Source organism: Lissotriton helveticus, chromosome 12 (assembly GCF_964261635.1).
Source record: "Lissotriton helveticus chromosome 12, aLisHel1.1, whole genome shotgun sequence".
In the NCBI taxonomy this organism is placed as follows: domain Eukaryota; kingdom Metazoa; phylum Chordata; class Amphibia; order Caudata; family Salamandridae; genus Lissotriton; species Lissotriton helveticus.
In genome coordinates, this window is record NC_136073.1 from 366,296,624 (window position 1) to 366,321,185 (window position 24,562).

The following is a 24,562-nucleotide window of genomic DNA, read 5'->3' on the forward strand; positions in this document are numbered from 1 at the left end:
TTTTGAATAAAAATGGCTGAATTCAGGAAATGACCATGGCAGGCAAAAGAGGTAGACAGTCTGTCCTCAATTAGGATTTGTACATTTGTCAAAAATGTTCATTGCTTGCTTGACTTTTGTTGAAGAGAGCAAGAGAAATATGTGGTATACTGAACATCAGTGTTAAAATTGTTACACTGGACTGAGGCCACCAGCCAATGCATTGTTTAATAACACACATTAATAAAAGGCATTAATTTTTTCTTTCATGCGTAACTTAACGTGATATAAAGCTGGTTTGCACTTTGTCACTTTTGCGTTACAGCGCTGCGCTTTTTTGTTGGCAGTTTACGCATGGTAGAAGGAATAACCGACACATTTCTAACTTTTTGGGGGAATTTTGTGAATGCAGATGTGATATTTGCATCCAATTAACTGAAGTAGATTGTTTCCACAGGGCTTATTTTACAAGAATAGAAAATGCCTAAAATAACATTTTTTGTTCTTTTTTCATAATGCAGAGTCAGGCGTTTTTGCCACTTTATAATGTGTGCCTTGAGCCACATCACAATTCAACCATAATGGGATTGTTAACGTAACTTATTACAAAAACTATTCTCTGGAAAAAGTACAGGATGAAGTTCATTATTTGAAAATGTAGAACAATGGAGGGATTGCTTTTGAAATCAACTCGCTAAATGTAATACATTATAGCATTAAAATGCCACATCGACTCCTAAACGTCTTCACAACCCCAAACATTGCCTCCAAAATCCTGGTAGCATGAAGTGATCCTAAAGTAATTTTCAGTGTTTTTATAAAATGTAGGTATTACTAACGTTTGGTCTGCAGAGGTCCAATTATCTCTTCTATTTTGAGAAGAGCATCATTCACCTGGATCCTGCCTGTTTCTCTTTGGGTCGACCTCCAAATCGCTTTGGCGCATGGTTGCGGATCTTATGTGTGTTTCTTGCTTATATCTTATGGCGTACATCCGAGATGTTTTGCAAGCCTAATTATCAAATTTTCTGTGCACTGTGAAACTGATTTTGAAATTAGATTGCTTTACCCTTCAAAATAAATAGTTTTATTAAAATCTGCAAATGCTTCTGACACACTTCAGATGGATTATCCACGCCATGAAGTACGAATTGAAAATCCGAGCAGGTGACATGCCCGCCTGGGACTTGTACCAGCTGTCGCCCAGCAACATCAAGCAGCTCTTACTGGATATCCTTCAGCATCAGCAGCAAGGAAGGTAAAGGACGCCAAACACCTTTGCCACTGGAATGTGTCTCTGTGCTTATGATTAGTAAAATGGCCTAGGTTGGGCAACTTGTTTGAGAATGTTAGAAGCTGGATTATTGTAAAAGCTGAAATAATGAACTTTAAATGGTAATGTAAAGATATACATTGACATAGTTCAAATCAAAACAAAAAGGAATATTTTTGTTCAGCGAGTAGATGGACCTTTCATGTTGTTGACTGCATCCATACTCCTTATAAACACTAGCAAAGGCTAGCAGGATGAAGCGAGAGTTACATGGAAGGACGACAAGCCTAATGGTACAACATTTTTGATTTATTTACCTCAGAGGCTGGAGTGCTCAGTTGCCACAAGAAATTGTGTACTGTCCTCAGGATCTTTGACATGGCGACCAGTTTGTTAATAACTCCGCAACCATCATAAACAGGATAACAACGATTCGGTTACAAACACATTATCTTTTATTCTATTTGGGATTACCCAACAAGACAATCTGTGTTAATGGGAGTCTTTTGTTCAGGTCAATAGGTGTTAATGCGAGTCTATTGTCAAGTCAATAGTGTTAATGGTAGTTTGTTGCAAGTCAATGCACGCTAATGGGAGTCTTTTATCAATTCCCTTGGTGTTCTTGGGAATCTGCTGAGCAGTGAGTAGTGGTTAATGTAGATTAAATGTATGACCTATACCTAGAGTTCTGAAAAATGTGACTTGCGTAGTTTACATTTAGTACAAATCACTGCAGACTACTGGAAAGCTGAAAAGACTGGAAATGCAATGAGCTTACGTTTTTAAATGATCAAGTAATACACAAATGGTGCATGATTTGAGTGACTTTTGGGATGTCTCGAGTGTCTGGACTGCACTTGATACCCAAGGACAGGTACAACTTTCTTGCAATTTTCAGCTGTTCTTTTAGGGTAATGGCCTCCCCCGCTCACAGAGTTTACCTGGTATTTAGAAAGAGTAACATGTCAAAGGAACACAGGTTTGTTCAGTGTAGCACACCCGAGGGAGAGAACAGATTCCTCCATATACATAGCAGGAATTAAAAATGTGTTGTGTACACTCTACCAAAGCTATTTCCATGCAGTTGCAAACACAAAAGATGGCTTAGATCAAACACAAAGCACACTTAGAATAGTTCTCCTCCAGACGTAAATCTTTGCAAGAAACCTTAATAAGAAGGTGTGCTTTTCTGACCTGTAACCGTAGATAGTGTGGTGTATGTCATAAGTGATTGAAAAAAAACATGGAAAGATTGACTTGTGCTTCTAACTTTAGACCAGCAGGGAAACGCACAGTGATCCTCGTACCATGACGGTAACCCATATTCCTTGTCCCTTGGCAGCTGAAAGCACAGAACACAATACCTTAGGAAGCCCATAAGTCTAACATGCGTTTAAAATGCCAAAACAGCCAATATGGCAGGAAAATATTAAGTGACAATTGTGATTTTAATGGACAAGAGCATCAGCTCAAAATCCAGTTGGTGCATTTAATGGTAAAGTCGATAAAGTTCTGACACAATTGTATAAATTTTCTGTCAACACAAGTCACTGTAAACGTGTAAATGTGATACAAACTTGTCTTTTAAACAAAACTAGCAAATGAGCAGGAGGGACAATCTTCTCACGAGAAGGGATGCAAAAAGACCTTGGGAAGGCGCTGGACATGCATAAGCAAATCGCTGAGTTCATTACTTTGTGAACTTCACATTTCTTACGGCCGATTCATAGAGCAAGGCTCTGCTTACTACACACTGTAAAGAAATGTGGAATGGTACAACACTGACTAAAATGGCTCTAGGCCTTAGAGAGGCATGCAACTTTGCAGACATGTTAGGTTATTTAATGGGCGCTTTGACTTTAATCTAAAAACAGCATTGACATTCGGTCATGTAACCTATTAGTCAATGTTAAGGGGAAAGTGTGTAATAAAGCGTTTATAATAAAGCACTAGTATTGAAGCATGGAATATATGATTCTGCTTTCTCAACCATCCTCCCCCTTCTTTGCCGGGAGGCAAAATCCTCCACAGCACTTCAGTTGCATATAAAAAGCTGATTTGGACTTTTATATCTTTATCATCACTATCCTCATCATGCTGAAAAGCAGCAACCGTAATATTGTGGACAGGGCTTTTATTTGTGCAGGTGCATAGGAGATTATTAGTCTGATTTTTGCGTACAAAGTTACCGCAGTCAAAATTGATAGAGGTGGATTTTTCAAATATTTTAATTCCCCAGTTCCGAGAGCGTCCACCCAGCCAAGACCAGATACCACATGTTATCATTTCTGAAGCTCATGCAACTTCTTAATGCAATCTTTAAAGTGAGCTGTTTGGTGAAGTATGCTGAGTGAAGTTTTGTAGAGATTTGTGCTGTATTCAATTACTACTATCGCGCAAACACCCCCTTCTGATACAAGGAGCTAACCTAAAGCCATTCTGTTCTCTAAGAATATGTTTTCCTGAGCCTCTAATTGATCATTAATCAGTCGAGACGCAGCGCTGAGTCACCAGGGCGCGTGGGGGCCGGTGAGGAGTGCCTACAAGCCCCAGGAGCCATTGGGGGGGCAGCCAGCGGATTACCCAGCCCTCCCTTCCGCCCGCACTCACTTTAAAAGACCTCCGCGGGAGACGCAGCGCTGAGTCACCAGGGCGCGGGGGGGGGCGGTGAGGAGTGCCTACAAGCCCCAGGATCCATCGGGGGCAGCCAGCGTACTACCCAGCCCTCTCTTCCGCCCGCACTCACTTTAAAAGACTTCGCGTCTCCCGCCCCGCGGGAGACGCAGTGCTGAGTCACCAGGCCGCGTGGGGGCCGGTGAGGAGTGCCTACAAGCCCCAGGAGCCATCAGGGGGCAGCCAGCGGATTACCCAGCCCTCCCTTCCGCCCGCACTCACTTTAAAAGACCTCGCAGCGCTGAGTCACCAGGGCCGTGGGGGCCGGTGAGGAGTGCCTACAAGCCCCAGGAGCCATCGGGGAGCAGCCAGCGGATTACCCAGCCCTCCCCTTCCGCTGGTGGCACCTGATATTTGACACATCATTTCCGCCGCGCAGGACGTGCACGCGGTCGCGCACCGGGCTAAGCCCGGGCAAAGGGCGGGCCATCTGTGGCCATCAGGGGCCAGAGGAGGCCGGGCCGGGCTACCCCCCTGAAAATCACGAAATGGGGAAGAGGAAACAACTTTGCAATGGGCGAGAAGGGGGCAGAAAGCCAAAGTACCTAGGAAATCTGACTCAATTATCTCTTATTTGACATCAGCCGTGGGCGTTATTAACAAAGAAATTGCTAATGCTGAGAAGGAGCTAGGTATGTCCCCTTCAGTAGTGCCGGAGGTCGGGCTGAGAACACCTGAACTCATTATGGACGGGGTAAACCCAGACATTCAGCCCTCACAGACAGCCCCCCTTATCGGAACAACCTGTGTTGAGACTATAGCTCATGATTTAAGTGTGGATAACCTGGTCTCACTGCCTTGTTAAGAAGAGATACCTAGCACAAGTGCCCAACAGTCTAAGGGTAGACGAAGCACTAAGAAGTGTACAAGAAAGACCAAACATGTTATTAACCCACCCTCACATACGGAAGAAGTAATTCTGAATAAACTGAGTGTTAAACTAGAGGAAATGTTTAGTTCACGTCTAGAGCCTGTTTTGGTAGGCATTGCAAAAGATATCGTGGACACATTAAACACCTGTGTTGCGGGACTACTCAAGAGATGTGACGCTATTGATACCTTTGTGCAAGAATATTGTGGGCTGCATGTTCCAGTAAAGTTTCCTCAGAAATTACATACAACCAGTATAGGGCATAGGGAGAGTGATGTGACCAATGTTAGGTTAAGTAATATACAAACTAGTGTAAATCCATCTGTAGTCAACAAAGCCTCAAGTGTTACCCCTATGCTCCCATCCCTCATGGAATTGTCACTAGAAAAGGGTAATAGGCAAAAGCCGGTAGATAGCCACTTGACTACCAATAAAATAGCCTTAGCACCATGTGAAACTAAGCTGCATCTTCCTCCTGAAGCAGCCCCTTTAGTGGCAGTATTAACAGGGGTTCCACCGCTAGGGCTGAATGGTAGAGAAAGCACACAGGAACTCCTGAGAAAATCGAGAAATTGGTGCAGGTAGTATTCCAGTGGTGACACAGATATATCTTCCAGTATTAGTATGGTAAGAAGGGTAGGGTGGGTTGGTCCACGCCAAAAGAGTTTAGAAGGCGACTGCATTGTAATAAATTTTAACAAACACAATGTTGTAGACAGTTTATTTTGGGATGGATCCGACTTGCCAAATACCGGTATTAGGCTGCTCCCCTTAGGTTTTTTTTTACCCCCCCTCCTTTAAAACAGACATGGTACCCTGCTTCTCGGATAGGTAAACCCCCTGTCTCTTTTCATAATGATACCCACCCCTTACAGATCGCTCCAGTGGCCCGGAAAACACTCTTAAGGCCTGATAGTCCGATGGACTCGGGCTTACCACTAACCAATCGTTTTCTTCCCTTATCCCAACTGGAGGAGAACGATTGACTAGGAGTCACTCCAGGCCCAGTTGAAATAGCTCAGACCCGAGTTCCCATCTGTAGAATTTTAAGCTGGAATGTTGCCGGAATAAGGTCAAAAACTGGAAATGAAAATTGGGTGGGATTCTTAAAAACTTTTGACATTATAGCTCTCCAAGAGACATGGGATTCATCAAACAGTTTCTCTTTAGATGGATACAGTCATTTTTGCATTCCTGCAAAGTCTAGCATGGTGGGCAGAGCTAAGGGGGGTTTAATCATTCTTTACACTTGAGCTGAAAGGTTCCCTCATACAACTTGATTCAGGCTGCCAAAATTGTTTAATAGTGGAACTGTCAGCCCCTCATACTTCTAAATTATTATTCATCAATTTTTATAATTCTTGTGAGAGTGATTACATTAATCAAAATTTAGTTTTATTAGAAACATTTTTGTCATCATACAGTTTAAAATCAAACACTTTTGAGGTCGTACTTATGGGTGATTTTAATATTCACCCATGTGCTCAATATTGTGCCAGTGTAGAATATGAAGGCCCTCCATATTCGGTGCCTACACACTTTGAACATACTAAGCAAGGGGAGGCACTGGAACATTTTTGGGCCACCTCAAACCTTTGAGTCAGGTTGTGGGGAGGTTGGCCCAAGGGCTCCCACGTTCAAAGGTAAAGACTCGGGTACAGATATAGATTATATTTTTTTGACATCTTTTGTTCTATCTAGGGTTTTAATGTATAAGGCTGAGGTCTCTGTTTTTAGTGACCACAATCCCGTGATAATGGAGGTGGTCCCAGGGGACCTTCTGGGCTTTAACGTAGCATTGCATAGGGGTGGGAATGATGTGACCCCGAAAGATCAGGGTAGAAGACTTAAGTGGGCCAAAGTGGTTCCGGAAACCTTTTTGCAGGAAGTTCTGACCAGGGTTGAACCGGAGGTAGCCACATGTTTGAATAAAAAGGCACCGGGTTTACAGATAGTCGGTGCTTTTGATACCATCTGTATACAAATAAATTATAGCCTGATGGACAGAAATAAACAGGAGAGGCATATAGGTAAAAGATGGTTCAACAGTAGTTGCTCTAAGGCACACTCTGCCCTACTTAAGGCCCTGAAAGCTAGTCTCAGAGACAGGGAGATGATAGTAAGTCTGAGGATATTATACAAACAAGCCATCCAAGCAAGAAAACAGGAAATAAAAGAGGAAGCTTGGAGTAAACTCCTATCAGTTGAGGTCCTGAGAGATAGTGGGAAATTTTGGTTGACTATAAATCAGCCTCTGTTTTCGAATGATGAGAGTTCTCCTCTTGATTGCAATATAACATATGATTGATGGATAGCCCATTTTGGGAATATCTATGGGTCCCTAAGACAAAATAACAGAAGTAATGTATTTGCTAGATCCACTCAGCACTCTTGGGATTTACAAAAAAACTGGGGGCTAGACCAGTGGAAGCAATATTGAAGGTGTATAAAGCTAAATGTCTAGCGGTTGCCACTTATGGCTCCTCGATATGGGGCTATTCCCCCCAAGACAGAATTCAGGTGACTGAAAATAAATTTCTATGATCGGTCTTAACAGTGCCACAGTCTACTGCCACTTATACCATTCACACAGAGTTGGGGGTGGAGTATGTTACAGATTTAATAAACATTGCCCCCCTGACCTGCTGGCTGAAGACCTGGCTTAACCAGGAAATTTCCCTGAATCATATGATCCTTAAAGACTGCCTTTCGTTGGATAAAGCCAGTAGGATCCCATGGTTGGTGTACATTAAATCAAGCTTTCTTAAAATATGGCGACCTGAGCTTTTTTCCTCTCCGGAGACTATAACAAGAAAGGATGTTTTACAGACAAAATATGCTTTGTTGAATTTGTTCTCGCTAGAGAGGGAGGAGGTGGAAATGAGGAAACCTACTGTCAGAGCAAATTATGTTTTAGCTAGCTCCCCTGGACTTGAGCTCTATCTTACTATTGTGAATCGCCCCTTTCATCGGCATCTGTTAACCAGATTTCGTTTTCACTTGATTCATTTGACATTAGGCTGTTTTCCCATGTGGGGCACTCCAGAAAAATTCCAGCCCTTGTAAATGTGACAACTTCTCGGCACAAGACACTTTGTACTTTATTATGTTCGGCGAATACTATGCGGACATTAGGAAGACGTTCTTGCTTTCCATTTTGAGGGAGGCAGGGTTTTTACAGGTTAGGCCAGCCCTCCTGTATTTACAATTGCTAAATACTCCCCGTATTATATTCCATGTTGCTAGTTTTTTAGTAGCTGGTGTGCGGATTAAGAACAAGAGTATTTGTGCCCCATTTATCTCAGGCTGACCTTGATTGGAATGAATTCATTTTAGATTTACGGCACTAATGTAGTATCAAATCGTAATTGAGATTTTTGTACTTTATTAGTGATGAATTTTTATCAAATTTTTTCGGAACTTTTTAATATGTATAATTATTGTTGTTTATCTTCAATGAATATAAATGTACCTCTGTCTTTTTATGATATTAATTTATCGAATAAAAGTAACTTGACGGACCAACATTAATCAGTCAGAGTGCAATGGTGGGGTTATTCGTGACTTCCTCCAATTTCTATGCATTGTGTTTAGTCTCTTGAATAGCTTGCCCTACTCCATACATAGAAAAGAGTATAGAAAAGAATCTGGTTGTTTCAGAAATCTCACACCATCTCTAGGGAGGATGAGCAACAGAGTGTCTGATTGCAGGTACAACATCACCAGAGTAACAGATTCCAGTCCATTCTTGGTGCAACAATGGGCAGACTTGAGTTCATAGATTAAATGAGCATGTCCTTCTTGATTGCAATGTTTTTGAAACACACCATGTGGGAAGGTGGTATTCATATGGAGGAGACTCGAGGCAGTAGTCTATACCACAATGCTGCACTCACTTTGACCGACAGTCCGGGATATTCAGGCTATGATGCCGATGTTTCGGCCTCTATCCTGGATTTCAACTACCAGCGGGCAGGGATATTGCTCGAAGAAAAATATTCGGGATCCAGTCTGACGGCTGAGAAATTCAAAGGTAAGGAATCTGCGACTAGTTCATGTCTTTACCAGATGAGGCATTACTGAAGGTGAGTAACTTGTCTGCCAAGATGACCACTTGACCTCATTGCTCCATACCAGGATCACAAGCTGTTGTGATCCTCTCCGCCTTGCTTGTTCATGATTTAATATGTGCATGGCCCCAGGGATTCGGTGCAGTGCCCATGGAGGTGTCTGTGGCCCTGGATGGCAACTCTAGGCCAGTAGGTGGAGAGGCGTGGAGGGGGGCCAGGGACTCTCGTGTCCCACCCTACCCTTCACCTAGTTGCCGCACATCAAATGCATAGACTGCTGATGCTGCCGGCCTGCGTCGAACGTGAGAGAGCCTAAGATGGGTGTTATGGTTGTGGGGCTGCAGGGCAACTCAGTTGCAGGAGTGTGTACAAGGGGGCTAGACTGGAGATTGTGCTGCAGACTACTGGAGCTTCTGAACCCACCCACCGGCCCCACTGCCACACATTACTGGAAACAAGCGTTGAGGTTGGAGGCTTCCTTTGGAAGAGCGGAGTCCCATGACGGATTTTCAAACACACAAGTCTGCTGTCCCTGCTGTGCTGTGGGGCTCTGATGGCCTTATACATTGAACAGTAAGCCCGGCTGGTGCTGCCAATGCCACAACATGATAGACTTGTGAATAAATTAATGTTATACAGAACACGGTGAAACTGTTGAATTAATACTGCTCACAATTTTCTGAAGGGACTGTGCTGTTATGCGTCACACCTGTTAATGCAAATGAGTTCCGCTTGTCAGACCAATATTGTGGACACTGATGAAAAATAGGGCAAATTGTCTTTGACCAATGCAAAAACACTACAGATAGAGCATGTGAGCCAGACCCTGAACCTACATCAACCCAGATGGTGAGTGGTGAAGCTAAATTGCTGCTCCTCGACTTGAAGGGAGACCTTACAGCAATAGAAGGGAATCTGAATGTGGCTAGTAAGCATAACAGTGTACCTGTACAGACGCCTGGATGGTGCAGAACGGTGGATCTCTGACTTTGTGGATGACAGAACTGCTGAGTAAACTGCTTGGAGTAGACACTAGCGGCAAAGAATGAAGACTTAGAGGTGCACTCCTGTCACAATTGTTCAAATTGTTGACCTGCCAGAGTCAAGACACATGATCAAGCCTGACCTGAACTATTTGTGGAAAGCATGCTGTCTGAATTGTTTGACTGCAACAGTTTTACTGCTATGTTTATGATCGAGTGTACTCACCACTACCTGGTACCGAGGACTGTACCTGGTGCATCTACATACCATATTATCGCACCCTTACTCAACGATTGTGACCGGAATACTGTTTCACGACTTGCTAGAGAGCAGGGACCCCTACTCTATTAGGGCTATATTGCTAGCTTCCCTGATTTCACTGTAGTGGTGGAGAATGCCAGGCTGAAAATTCACAGATGCCAAAAAAAGTGCGGAATTCAAAGGGTATCAGATATGCTATAGAATATCCATCGAAGCTACGGGTGGAGGAAAGGTAAGATATTTTACAGACCATAAACCTGCATTGAACTTTGAAAAGCCGCACCGCCAAACAGATGACATTGCGACTCCACAAGAGTTTTTGCTAAAGACTGGATATACAAATTGGGGTTAAAACACGATGAGTGACATCAACTTAACTTATATTGACCAACGAACATTCAAACTCATGACCTTGCCTCCACTTCTTTTTTTTTTTTTTTTTTTAAACCTTTATTGTACAGAAGGCGCGCACAAATACGGGCCTACAACCCACCGGGCCGGCCACCACAATAAAGAGACATACGAGGCAATACAGGAGAGACAACAGGATTTCTAAATCGCTCATATGAAAGGCAAAGGCAACAAGTCTTCGAGTCGCCATCACGGACAGGATAAAAATAGGTTAATTTTATAATAGAAAAGGGTGTCACAGGATAAAGACAATCTGTAAAGTCCAGAGGGCCGTGGTGGGCCGTGAGCAAGCCGAAGTCTCGAATACAGGAAAAGACCAACAGAACAGTACATTTTGGCAAAGGCCGAACGTGAGTCCCACATCAAGAACAATCACAATCGCTGCTCAGCACCCACCCACCACTACCAGGGCACATAATAATAAAACAGCGAAAAATACGCTTACAAAACTAAAAGCCCTCCTTTACAACAACCCAAGGGAGGAGAAAAAAAATGGGGTGGGGAAAGGGAAAAAAGGGGAGGAAGAGGACATCAAAAAAGGGGGAGGGGAAAAGTGAGGGCGCAGCGTCAGTGCACGCCCCCCACGGCTAACAAAGCACCCAATACTAATTCGGCACAGGGAACTAGTGGCAACAGGAGAAATGAATGCGTAATAAACCGTGACAGCAGACATACCAAAAGGGCCCTGCCAGCACAAACACCCCGGGTGGCTACGTGCCGACACCGCGCCACGAAAGTAGGGGATACATAAGAGCCATAGAACCAAAAAGAGGAACAGGGAAAGATACAATAAACAGACCCCCCCACCACCCCGCACAGCCCACCCTGCACCCCTGCAGAAGGCTATGGCCTACCCCCCAGCAGCGTGCCTGTCGCCCTAATTAGAACCCGAAATATAGAGAAATATAAGAAAGAAAGAATCACGTAGATTAAAAAGGGGGGGAAGGGAAAACAGGGAAAGACAGCGGGAGAGGAGCCACATAATCAAAACCCCTTCAGCTCCCACCCCCCCGCCCGAAAATACTCAGAGCCCACGGGAAGATAAGAGACACACTGATAAGCTCCAGGAACGTAAAGACGTATCAAACATAATCATACAATTATGAACGGATCACCCAACCATACCACAAAATAGCAGTCCACAGAGGCAAGATCAGCTCAACCCTGTCCTCGTTTTTCGCAAACTGCAATCGTCCAGGGCACCTGGAACCAGAGCACATAAAACAGGATGTGAATAACAGGGAGTCGAATCAAAAATACACTCAAGTTGTAGCGATCGTGACCCGGATGGTCCAGAAAGTACAGTAACCACTTCAGGCAAAACAGGCAAAGTTCCGATGAGAATACGGAGAAAGCCGGTCCAGCGGCACCGTCACAGGATCTTCGTACGGCCATGTGAGGCAAAAGAGGAAAAGGAGACCCATCGAGATCGGTCCAGACGGGATCCAGCCGGGGAACCTCCGGAGCAGAAGGAGGCACAGGACGAAGTAGGGCAGCGGACCCCCGTACATCCACACCAACAGCAGCCTCCAGGTCCACGACCCCAAGGAAAGTTCCAGCAGCACACAACAAAGATGAAGCCGCACAAACCGAGGGGGGTCCGGCAGGCCCAACAAAGGGATCCCCCTCCAGGATAGCGGTCATGGATGCCCCCCAGGAGCGCAGGGCGGCGAGGATGTCGCGGAGCGTAGGCTCACCTTTACAGTATTCAGCAAACGTGCCGCACGGCGGACCCGCATCGCCGGTCCCCGCAAGGCCGAGAGTCATGGGGCCGGCCGCCATCTTAGAAGCCCGGCGGGGCCGCTGCGAACGCCGACCCCCGCCCGGATAACAGCGGGGCAAAACAGGACACCGGCCACCACCAGCGGAGGTGCCACCAGGGCAGGAAGGGGAGCCACCAGAAGAAGGCGCTGCGCCGGCACTCCACACGCCGCCGGCAGCGTTCTCCGAGTCCGGGCGGAGGAACTCAAAATGGCCGGGCCGGAGAACAAAGGGGAGACGAGCCAGATTTACGGTTAACCCCGTCCATGGAAATCAGCTCCCCAACACCAGGCCGCAGGACCGCCGGACCAGGCCCGGGAGGCCGCAATCGGTCTATTAGCACATCGGCCCCTCCGACCGACTCCACACCACCACCAAGGGCCGGCCACCGCGCTCCGTCCAGCCCGGGCGCCGTCAAGGAGCGCCAGGCCCGGCCGCTCCGGAGGCCCTGAAGCAGACAGGGGCGTAACTCAGGATCCGTGGCACCCAGGAATCACCAGAGCAAACGGTAAGTGCCTGTGAGTTATCGTCGTTCCACTGCACATCGTGGAATACTTCCCGGGGCAGGATAAAGTACAGGATATTTGTTGTAGACAGGAGAGTGATCGGAGCCGAGCTAAAACGCAGCCATCTCGGACGCGAGCTTGGCTCCTCCTTGCCTCCACTTCTAAGTGACATGTTCTGATTAATAAGTCCAAGGAGTGATGGGACGAGATCAGGAGGGAAAGTATGAATCGAAATGCAAATGAACTCTGAATCCCCGATGGCATGGGGGACATTGCACACCAATATAACACACCATGTTGTTATTTCTGATTTTGAAATGGGTGGTTTTTAGTGGTATGTCTGTTGATAGTTGGTGTTATCAGTCTGGATGGGGTACTGACAATTTGATGGGCCAGTTTTGGGTGGCAAGGGCGGGTGAGACGGATGTGGCAAAGGTGTTTTTCTTTTCTTTGCTATTGATTTGATACAACACCAGATGATGATTGGATTTTATGCTGTCTAAGCCTGGTGTAATCAAATAACTTCCAATTACAGAAGTGCGACCCTATCTGAGGAAAGCAACATGAGATGCGAGAGGACTCCAAACGCATAAAGCTATAACTCTTGTATCGTGGAATATGCATGGGCTGAATACTGTCCTTGTGAATCTCTTAGGTAACAGCTTTCTCAAACCTAGTCATTTCTGCAAAAATTGTGCTCTAGCATACTGAAGTGAAACGCAGCCAATCGTTATGAGACTCTTCAAGAGACGTTTTTGTCCCAACATAGGCGATATACAAATAAAACATAGTATTTGAGCTTCTGGCAGTCCAGTTTAACTGGTGTTGCATCTCTCCGTAAAGTGCTCTGATACGCTCTTAGGTCATGTTTGTGGTATACAAAACCTTTTTAAATAAAATAAATTCAAAAGACTTATGTTGGTATAGATCTATCTGGATAGACATGGTGTTCCATTGCACTATTGCAGGAGACACCCCTGAAGAATACTGACTTCAGAAAATTCTTGAGTAAGCCTGGACATTTCTCCACATACTGTTCTTGTTTCTCCTACTGTCCCTGCCACTGAGGAAAGTGCTTTCTTCGCCTTTGTTATGAGAAGTGCAGCAGAAATAATAGATCTACAACTCCTTACTATTGAGGTGAAGTCTAATGTTCTAACAAAGGTACTTCAGCCTAGTCACGTGCCTACAGAACTTCTTCTATTACCATTTAATGAGGACATCACAAATACCCTCTTGGGCACTTGAGCGAACCCATTGTCCAGCACAAGGTGAACCAGCCTTTCTCACACAACATTCCAGACCAGAGAGCTTGGTGGTACAGACGTCCATTAGTAAGATGAATACCAACACCTTCCCTACCACTCCACCTGATTGTGAGACAAAACGAATAGAGACATTTGGCAAGTGTATATTTTCCTCCACCAACCTTACTCTGCAATCAGTGAAGACCTGCTGTCTTCTAGGCTGCTACTCCCAGGTCCTATGGGGCATAGTGGCCCAGCTTTTGCAAGCAGTTGTGGATGACCTTAGGGCGCCCGACCCAAGCTGTCCAGGATGGTCACAACACAGCTAAATTTGACATTTGCTCAGGCCTTGGCATGACCGACTGCTAATGTCTGTCTATGGGTACCTTTTTTGCACTCTTGCGCCACATCTGGATGAGGTCTAACAACTGCTCCAGGAATATTCAGGCTTATTTAATAGACTTGCTATTTGATGGCTCTCGCCTCTTTGGTAACAAAGCTGATTCAGACATAGAACAGTTTAAAGAAAGCAGGGTAACAACCTATTGTTTGGGTCTGTCTGACCCCATCAGACAAATCCGTCAGCAAGTTCACCCCTTCTGTGGCTGTGGTCGGGGTTTTCAGTTCAGGCCTTCCAGTCTTTTTATGACCAAGGTTGCGGCTCACAAAGATAATGCTCAGGGCATCAGGGACAACAAACAGCTCTGTTCCCCACCCCTCCTGCATCCGAAGTCACAAAACAGCTTTAGTTTGCCCTTTACATCACACAGCCACACTGTCAGAGACAGGATCCGATATTTTCTTCATTAGTCTCGTCATCCCCTCAGACAAGTGGGTCCACCAAATTGTACATCAGGATTATGGCCTCCTTTTCTTTCCACCCAAACGTGCCCCAGTGCCTTCCACCACCTTCAGGTCAACTGACGGAGGACCACCTCTCCATCTTGCAGCAGGCAGTGCAGGCACTTTTGTCCAAAGGGGCAATGGAGAGTGTTCCAGCCAATGGAAGTAGTAGATGGGTGTTTCTCTCGCCACTTCCTGGTGCTAATGAAGGACAGAGGTCTTCATCCTATTTTAGATCTATGCCCTCTCCACCCATTTGTGCAAAAGGGCAAATTCAAGATGCTCACCCGAGCCCAGGTCATGTATGCCCTAGACCCCAGGGACTGGATTGTGAATTGGACCTTCAGGACACTCCTTCCATATCCCTGTCCTCCAGACCCATTGGGGCTACCTCTGGTTTACAGAGGGCCAGGAGCATTTTCAGTTCACAGTGCTCCCTTTCGGCGTCACCTGTGCCCTTCGGTTGTGTAGGAAAGTGATGTCGGGGGTTGCAGCTCACCTTTGGAGGTCAGGGGTACCAGTCATCCTGTACCCCGATGACTGTGAAAAGTGTGCTTGCCTGAGGCAGTTGTCACCCAGTGCCAGACAACAATGAATCTGCTAATATTGTTGGGGTACACTATCAACATGCCAAAGTCACTCTTAACTCCTCTGCTGACACTACCATTTGTCTGAGCCAGTCTGGATACAGTATGTTTTCATGCCTTTCCTCTGGAGCGGAGACCAGGACATTTGAGCTATGATCCTGATGTTTCAGCTTCCGTCCTGAATCTCAGTGTGGATGACTGGGCCTGCTGGAATTGTTGGCCTCCTGCATCCTGCTGGTGAAACATGCCAGATGGCATATGCAGGTTCTGCTATGGGACCTCAAGTTCCAGTGGGCTCAGCACTAGGGTAATCTGTGAGATTGCATTCAGATTTTGCAGGAAACTGAAAAAGATCTTCTGTGGTGACCGCTGGACAGCGATTGGGTCAGCGGCATCCCCTTCTACCTACCCCAACCAGATTTGATAGTAGTGAAAGCTGCATAACTTCTTGGCTGGGTAGGCCAATTGGGAGAGGTGGAGATCAGAGGTCTCTGACCTCCGGCCAAAACTCAACTCCACATCAATTTGTTGGAAGTGATGGTGGTTGCTTGGGATTGAATACCTTCCTGACCACCATCAGAGGAAGGATGGTGCAAGTGCTCACGTGAAACACATCTGCATATGATACTGCAACAGTCAGTTCTGGGTGGGGTCTTGGGTTCGGTGCCAGGAGGCTCTTCACCTCTGGAAGTGGCTGAACTACCAGGGACGTTCTCTGACGGAAAACCAAATTGACTTACTGCAAGCTAAGTTTTCTGAAGTTTTTTTGTTCATTTTTGTGTCTGGCTCACTTCTCTGCTATTGCCGGATCAGCCTCCTTTATTTTCATCACCTGTTGCCATAAGATTTTTTAAAGGTTTCCATAGTTTATTTCCACCAAAACCTTTTGTGATGCCACAGTGTTACTTTAATTTAGTACTTACTCTTTCCTTCTGAACTGCCTCACATATTGTCCTTTGAGACTTTTAACGTTGGAAATGGTCTTTTTCTTCTCCATAACATCGGCTAGAGGCGAGTTAGCGAGCTGCAGTCTCATTCTGTTAACCCACTTTATACAACATTCTTCACTGATAAGTTGATCCTGACTATGAGAGGTTCTTTTGTACCGAATGTGGTGACTCCATTTCATGTTGGACAGGCTATCCCAACATTCTTTGCTCCACCTCACCACTCTAAAAAGAACAAGAGACTTCATTGTTTGGACCCTAAAAGGGACATTAAGCTTTTATAAAGATCGCACCAAACAGCATTGGGTGGATAATCAGCTCTTGGTGGGGTTCTCTGGGTCAACGAAGTGCAAGACAGTGAAAAACAGACCATCTTCCGATGCATTGTTCTCTGCATCGAGATCTGCTACACACTGGCTAACAAGTAGCCCCCAGAAGGCTTAAAGACTAATTCAACCAGAGCCAAAGCTGCTACCACTGCATTGGCACATGGAGTGCATGCCGTGGACATTCGTCAGGCTATGTGAGTGTTGGTACATATGTTCACAAAGCACTGCTGTCTTAACCGTTGGTTCCTTCGAGAGGGCCATTTTGCCCATTCATCCTGCAGGACATTTTGGTTTGAGCAGGTTCACAGACCCATCACCTTGGAAGCTACTGCTATGGTATCTGTTCCCAAGGTGAGGAATCTGCAGTTGGAAGTATCCATCAGAAGAATAAGTTACTCACCTTCGGTAACTTTCTTTCTTGTTGATACACTATCTAACTTCAGATTTCTCACTCACCCTTCCACTGCCTTTTTTCTGTGAACAGGACTCATTTAACTTCTAAAAAGGTTCCAGTATAGAGGTCTGCACACTCATCATGCCAATCTCCTGATGGGCTCTGCATCTGAGGGAGCAGGCAGCCTGAGGAAGACACTGACATCAGTGTGCATGGGTGGTGCGTATAGGTGTCTCTGCTCATCACTTCCGTAGCAGAATGACATTTGTGTGGAGCTACACTACGCCATCTTTTGGTGTGCATGAACACTGCTCTAAAGGTTTCCAGATCCAGTCTCATGCCTGAGGAATATTCACAAGGGGATCAATCTACGGTTAGCTAGAGTATCCGCCATAATGATTGATAACGAAAGTAAGCATCTTGTTTATATGGACCAGACTGTTACAGGAGCCAAGTGCTTTAAGTAAGCATCTTAGTTAATGAGTGTTGGAATACTTTCAGAGGTGTTTTGTCTTGGTCAGTCATGAGCATGCATGTCGTCACCCAAACTTATGGTTCCAAAGTACTTCAGTAGTTATGTTACAGAGCTGAGAAATCAGTACCTAGCCCTTATAGCCCCTACGTAGTCATACAAAATAACGTTTTCAGACCTTATGTCTCTGAGAGACTCAGCCTTTATCAGAAAGTACAGTTTGTGACCAACAAAACCATCAGTACTGTACATTCCTCCTTGCAGAAACTGTGTTTGAAGGCTTGGCTTTGAAGAATTCCATTTTACGACGGCGTAAACCTGGATCTAGCAAGTAAAAATGACTCCACAAAAATTAAACCGGAAAACGAATCGGCTCACCCATTTTATTTTGTCTGCTGCTTTATTAGAATAATTGTAAAATTATGAGTGAACAAACTATCTCTCTCTCTCCCTCCCTGTCTCGCTCACCCACTCTCTTGCTCTCACTCTCAAACACCAATTACTCCGGTTTGGCCATGAACCTTTTACCGTCTACTAAGTGGATTCCTGCAAGAATTACATACATTTATTGGAGTATTTAAAGGGTGTGATGTGGTCAGGTACCTTTTTGAATCGTGTATTTTATTTCTAACTGTGTAGACCCTGCTCTCCTGTGTTATCTCATTCTTATTCTTTCGATTTTAATTCACATGCCATTTGAAGAGCGACCTGTGATATGATTATGCTGAAAGGTGTCTTCCTTGTAGCTGTTGACACTTTTTTGTTTTTCCTACCATTTTGCACATTAAATTATAGTAGGTTAGGATGTAGCTGTGTTGGTCAGTAGAGTTGCAACCAGTCAGCCACATGGTTTTTTCCAAATGCTGTATTGAAATTGATTGCTCCACCATTGATTTACACAATACCACTAGTGGTTTTCTATCTCAACCAGAGTTTGCAGTCAAACAACCCCTGATGTCAAAAACCTCTAAACTGGACTGTCTAGTTCTAGACAGATGCAAGTCCTGGCTGTCCCAGTCCAAATAGAGTGAGCCGCTGAAGAACTTTAGGGGCACCTGGAGGTGAACTCTGTCCTTCATCCTCCTCGTGTTAGTTTTCAGACTTGAAAGATGTCAAAAAACGCTAATCTCATTCCGACTGGATCTACTGTTGATTGTAAGAGACAAGTATTTGCCAAATCAGTAGATCTAAGTGCAGCATTTGTTACAGTGGACCAACCTGTCCACATTTAGCTTATCCCTCAGGAATAAATCCCCTACAGTCGTTAATTAATGTGTTAATATATTACAGAGTCCTGTTGCCTTTAAGCACTTATTAGATACATCTTTAAGTTCAATAAAAGAAGTTTATTAAGAAAACTCAAAGTAACAATACAAAGAACTATAAAAACAGCAAATGATTTCATAAGTTAAACTAAAATTCAGAAACAAAATTATTGGGTGTATGTTCTTAGATACATCTGTTTGACATTCTATAGCAAAATCTTTGATAAAAAAGGTCTATGCATGCTGCTGAACTGGATTTAAAAATGAATATAGCAAAGATTTGCCCACAACGAAGGTAAATATAATTTCAATGATTTCCGACTGTTTTTGATTTTCACAGATGTTGGTTGCACAGACGCCAAATTGATGGCTCCCTGAACAGAACCCCAACAGGCTTCTACGACCGAGTATGGCAAATCTTGGAGAGGACCCCAAATGGCATTATCGTAGCAGGGAAATTCCTACCACAGGTAAACCGGTCAAACAAACAAATTAGGCTTTACTCCCGAAATTGGTGGTGTACTGTAAAGGTCATTGCACTTGGCACGATGTTTGAGAGACTTGCATCTCTGTGTAGGTAGATACCATCTGTGACTTTTCCAAAGTGGTTGTGGCGGAAGGCGTTAGTAGTTCCGAGATGTTGATGCGTGCACTTTGTGTAACAAATTTAATGGTGGGTAACTATCCAGCCTATTTATTGTAATGATTTTAATTAATCAAACAATAAACTTGAACTGTGAACTATCCAGCCTATTTATAAAAAAAACAACTAATTGAGGATTAGAGTTTGGAGTTTTGACTGAGAGGTTATGCAGTTCGTGCCCCATTCTTAACCCGTTGACCGCGGCTGGAATTCCGCCGCGGTGCGGGTGATTTATGACTGGGCGTGCCAGGACGACCACCGCACGCCGGGGGCCGTCCGACGCACGCAAGGCGTTAAAGTGATTAGTGCACCTAACTCATAATTGTTCTGAATTGGAAAGCATAATTTGCATAGTTTGATTTTCTAACTCTTAAAATTACAGTAAGATGGCATAATTTTAGGTGTCAGTAAATCTTCTCACAGGGGCTGGTTATGGGCATTTAGGGATGGTTTCAGCCCAAGGCAGTGAACACCCACAAACATGCAAGTTTGTGAGTATTTACAAACAATTTAAAAATTGTTCCCACCCTGAAAACTGTTGTAGATTTGCTTTTAAGCACAAACATGAATACATTGTTAGGAAATGGTAGGGGTGTAGATAAAGAGGTTCCTCGTCTGGGGAAATTATTTCCGTGGAGGTAATGAAGTTTGAAACTATAAATGCTCTTGTGCAGCAGACTTAAGCATATTCTATTTAGACTTCTGCGTAAATGGTTACACTTGGGAATTACATGAATTCACAAAGAACACCGGAACTGCTCAGTCTCAGGAGTGGACCTGGATTCCCTTGTGCAGGCCACAATTATTGAAAATATGCTGCAAACATTGATATAAGCATACATTTCTGACTATAGCCTCGATTATAGTTCCTCTGTCATTTACGTTCCGTGCGCAAACACATTTAGAAGTGTTTTAGTGTTTGTCTTTATGGATGTCAATTCAACAAAATGCCAGGGGTAGCGGAAGTGACATCATGACTTCACAGGAAGTGACTTCATACGACCTCTGACGACATCACATGGTCATGTCACGTGACCATTGATAGATATGATACTATAGTAAGTGACATTACTTAACTTCAAAAACACCTAAAATAAAAACAATAGTAATTAAATATACAGAAAAAATACGAGAGCAGAACAAACGCTACTCGAGTTACCAACCATAAATTAAATCGGGTGCTGCCATAGTATGGCAGATGTGCAAACATGGTAGACCAGGGCAAGGCAATCAAAGACAAACAGTACAGCACTGCCATCTGCTCAGACATAATCATCACATCCCCCTTCATAGTCTCATATACCCTATGACGGCTGCATAGAAGTATCTGTGTAGGCTCTCCTCCGAAGTTGTTTACACTCAAGCTTTATGCTAACTCAGCTCTTAACGATACCAAAGGGGATAATGGACGAAGCGCTTGAGCAAATCAAACACTCACCCCCAGTCAACTGATCTGGGTTTATCTGTCATCGTACTTTAGCTCACTCCACCACCCCAGTTGAGACATGGCTATATGCAAATCAGTCTGACCCTGTGCATCATGGGAACAGTCCAGCCCGAACTGCCAAGCCATGTCTTCACTGGACCAGAAACAAGCATCCTGGGATCGGTTTCTGGCTAATCAGCCGTCATCAGCCAGGCTAGCTTGAATCCAGTGGCAAAGTGAGCAAGGGACCCACGTCTGGGCATACCCTGCCAACTTAGGGCGAACAAAGTGATACCAAAGGGGATGATGGCCGAAGCGCTTGAGCAAATCAAACACTCACCCCCAGTCAACTGATCTGGGTTTAATCTGTCCTCGTACTTTAGCTCACTCCACCACCCCAGTTGAGACATGGCTATATGCAAATCAGTCTGACCCTGTGCATCATGGGAACAGTCCAGCCCGAACTGCCAAGCCATGTCTTCACTGGACCAGAAACAAGCATCCTGGGATCGGTTTCTGGCTAATCAGCCGTCATCAGCCAGGCTAGCTTGAATCCAGTGGCAAAGTGAGCAAGGGACCCACGTCTGGGCATACCCTGCCAACTTAGGGCGAACAAAGTGATACCAAAGGGGATGATGGACGAAGCGCTTGAGCAAATCAAACATTCACCCCAGTCAAGTAATCCGTCATCATTCTTTAGCTCAATCCACCACCCCAGTTCAGACATGGCCATATGCAAATCAGTCTGACACTGTGCCTCATGGGAACAGTCGAGCCTGAACTGCCAAGCCATGTCTTCCCTGGACCGGAAGTCCATATTAATTCTTTGGTTTCCATCTCACTTTCTGGGGACCACTGTTGTTGAAAATATTTGTTTGAATCCAGGCCGTGGGTCCTTGCTTTCAGTTTTGTTCAGCCAATATTACAAAAGCAGTGAAATTACATGACTATTTACACGAAATAGAGTAGCTGTTCCTTTACAGAAGATGCTTGGTTGGAAAGTATATGAAGTGAGGAGATCTTCTTTATTGGAAGGTTTTGCCCTCACACACCCATGTGGGTGTCACGCTTCATCATGGGGCTTAGCGCCTCGTGGGGACGGCGCTGCAATGCCCCACAGGAGCGTCCTTAGCAGAGATCTTCTTTTTAACTGTGATGATGCATGCAGCTGTGTGGAGACCCAATAGTGGGTGTGTTGAAAAAAGTGGTTTAAAACTACCTAAGGGGTACCGGGAGATATTTGAATCAGGGGTACCCATGGCAGGGTTAAAAGCAGGTGAGTATAAATTTTCAAAGAAGTGTTACGAAGCGTGACAATCTCCTGCTAAGTGCTTGTTTGTTTTGTACTCTGTCTGCTGAGTAGGATACAGGATTGTGTCCCAGTTTATGTATTTTTGTGCATTACTATGTTAAAACCTACAAATAAATATTAGACCTCTGTCCGGCTGGACAAGTCCACGAAATATAGCTACGATTGAGTCTATATTAATACTTTGGTTTCCATCTCACTTTCCTGGGACCACTGTTGTTGAAAATAATTGACTCCCAAGGTCCCAGGTCGACTTGTTTGGGTTCCCTTGTTGTACAAAATATATATATGGATTCAAACAAAGTCATATAGCTCTGTTGTCGGACAAATGAGTGGCAGAAAAAAAAGTCACAAGTCTTTATTAAGTATGTTAAGCATGTTAAGGCAATCTTGCCTGTATTCCAAAATACAATCATAAATCACTGAGCCCTTTCTGACTGTGGCCTATTGAAGCCAGGGGTCGCAAGGGTACTGGCAGGGGTCGCAAAGAGCAAACCAGGGGTAGCACCTTGTGACCCCTAATTGACGTCCATGTTTGTCATGCCCTGCGGCTGCATTCAGAGTTTTCCCCCTGTAAATGTCAGCCAACCATCTAAATTTAATTGAGGAAATGGCCCTGTAAATACTGGGAATCTCAGATTTTGGTACCGATGGAACCGAAATCTGCACAGTATGCCTCATTTTGCAGTGCTGAGCTTGAAGTCAATTATTTTTGTGTCTCCCTGATGAATTTTGATCCACGGGGAATCAGTGTATATATGGTGTGATAAATACCGTCCACTCCTCTGAGGTCGTATCTTTCGTGAATCGGTCCATTCATGAGTATGTGATATGAAATGAGCCCTGTCTGGTCCATGGTCCCTCCAGTGCTCTGGGACATGAGGTGCATTGACAGAGTGGTGTTAGGACGTTCCTTTCCCATGCTCTCCAGAGCTTGTGGATTTTCATAACTTACCCAGAAAATATTTTTTTTTTTAAAAGACCACCTGGATTCCAGAGCACGTTGTTCACACACTCTCTCACACATTCACTCTCTTTATAATATACACACTCGCAAACTTACTGTCTGTCTCACACTCAAGTGCTGAATTTAAGCCGGTGGTTTCCAGTGCTCGGCACTGGATCTTAATTGTCGGCACCGGTACCTATGACCGTCTGCCACGTTGTGGCGCTGTTTGTTTAGTTCAGAGATGAGCACAAGTGTTGTTTATTAATTCAATATACATTAAGAATGACTAATACCTGCTGCTAAAGCCATTCTTTTAACTTTGGGGTCCTGCAATTGTCAGCATTGTCACACATGTAAGAGTGTGACTTATTAGTTATGTTGTTACTGTAATTGACAGTGGCAATGTGCAGTGCAAGTGGTAATGGCCTGCTGAGTAGAGCCCTGCCACTTTTTTTTAATACAAAGTAAGCACTGGCACAAACACTCTAAATCATACACACACAGTACATGTCACATATATATTCACACACACACACACACACTCTGCCGTTCAGAGCTGAATTTATCATCTAGTCATTCAAAGGCAAAGTATAGAGGTTAAACGTTCCGCCTCTGTACACACCCCATCATCACTATTAGTTTGTTTTATCGCCTGGATCCTTCCAGAAAACTATTATTTGGCAACATGCGCATATTTTGGGGTTTAAAGGCCAGCTGCTGCAGAGCAGTGTAGTAACTCGGACTGGATATCTGATCTGCCCGCTGTGATTTCTGCTTTGTGCTCCCCCATGGTTGACTTGACAGTAAGCCCTCCTTGTGGTGGGAGAGAACCCCCGCCTCCACTCCATCTTGCAGACATCTCTCCAGGTAGCTATTTTCATACCGAGTGCAGCAGGACTGTGGGTGGGCGGCACAAATGAAGAGACTGCTTTCGGCCTCTTTTGTTTGTTTTAAACCTGCCTGGAATCCCTTGGAGTGCATCATTATTTTATACATTGTATTTATTTGTATATATTTCCTCATGTAGCATCCTTTTTAAAGTGGTCAATACATCTACTGAATGTACACAGCATTTGCTGCATACACTATAAAGCTTTACTTCCGGGATCATCCACCCAGCAGAGGTCCTGCTGATCACGTGTATATTTGCTTATTGAAGTATTGCATCCAGTAGGGAAGACAGATTTGTTTGTTACCCTCACCCACGTAGCCTTGTGTGGTGGGTGTATGAGTGTCTTTCCATTTTGCTGTCTCCATTCCAGGCCACCACCAATCCTGAGTGAGAGGTAAATGCGGGGCACAAGTCGAGGGTACACTGCGGGTATATGGCGTATAACCACCAGTACATGATTTGTAAAAATA

At 44.7% G+C, this 24,562-nt stretch overlaps 1 protein-coding gene across 3 annotated transcripts in view; it reads left to right on the forward strand.

The window, feature by feature from the left end:
* The window catches only part of PHKB (phosphorylase kinase regulatory subunit beta), a 1,437,099-nt gene that overhangs the window by 1,350,149 nt on the left and 62,388 nt on the right, over positions 1 to 24,562 (forward strand). For all 3 annotated transcript variants that reach the window (XM_078669366.1, XM_078669365.1, XM_078669367.1), the window contains 2 exons: positions 1,103 to 1,237; positions 19,214 to 19,343. In XM_078669366.1, coding sequence (XP_078525492.1) covers positions 1,103 to 1,237; positions 19,214 to 19,343 — 265 coding nt within the window. The remainder of the gene's footprint in view (positions 1 to 1,102; positions 1,238 to 19,213; positions 19,344 to 24,562) is intronic.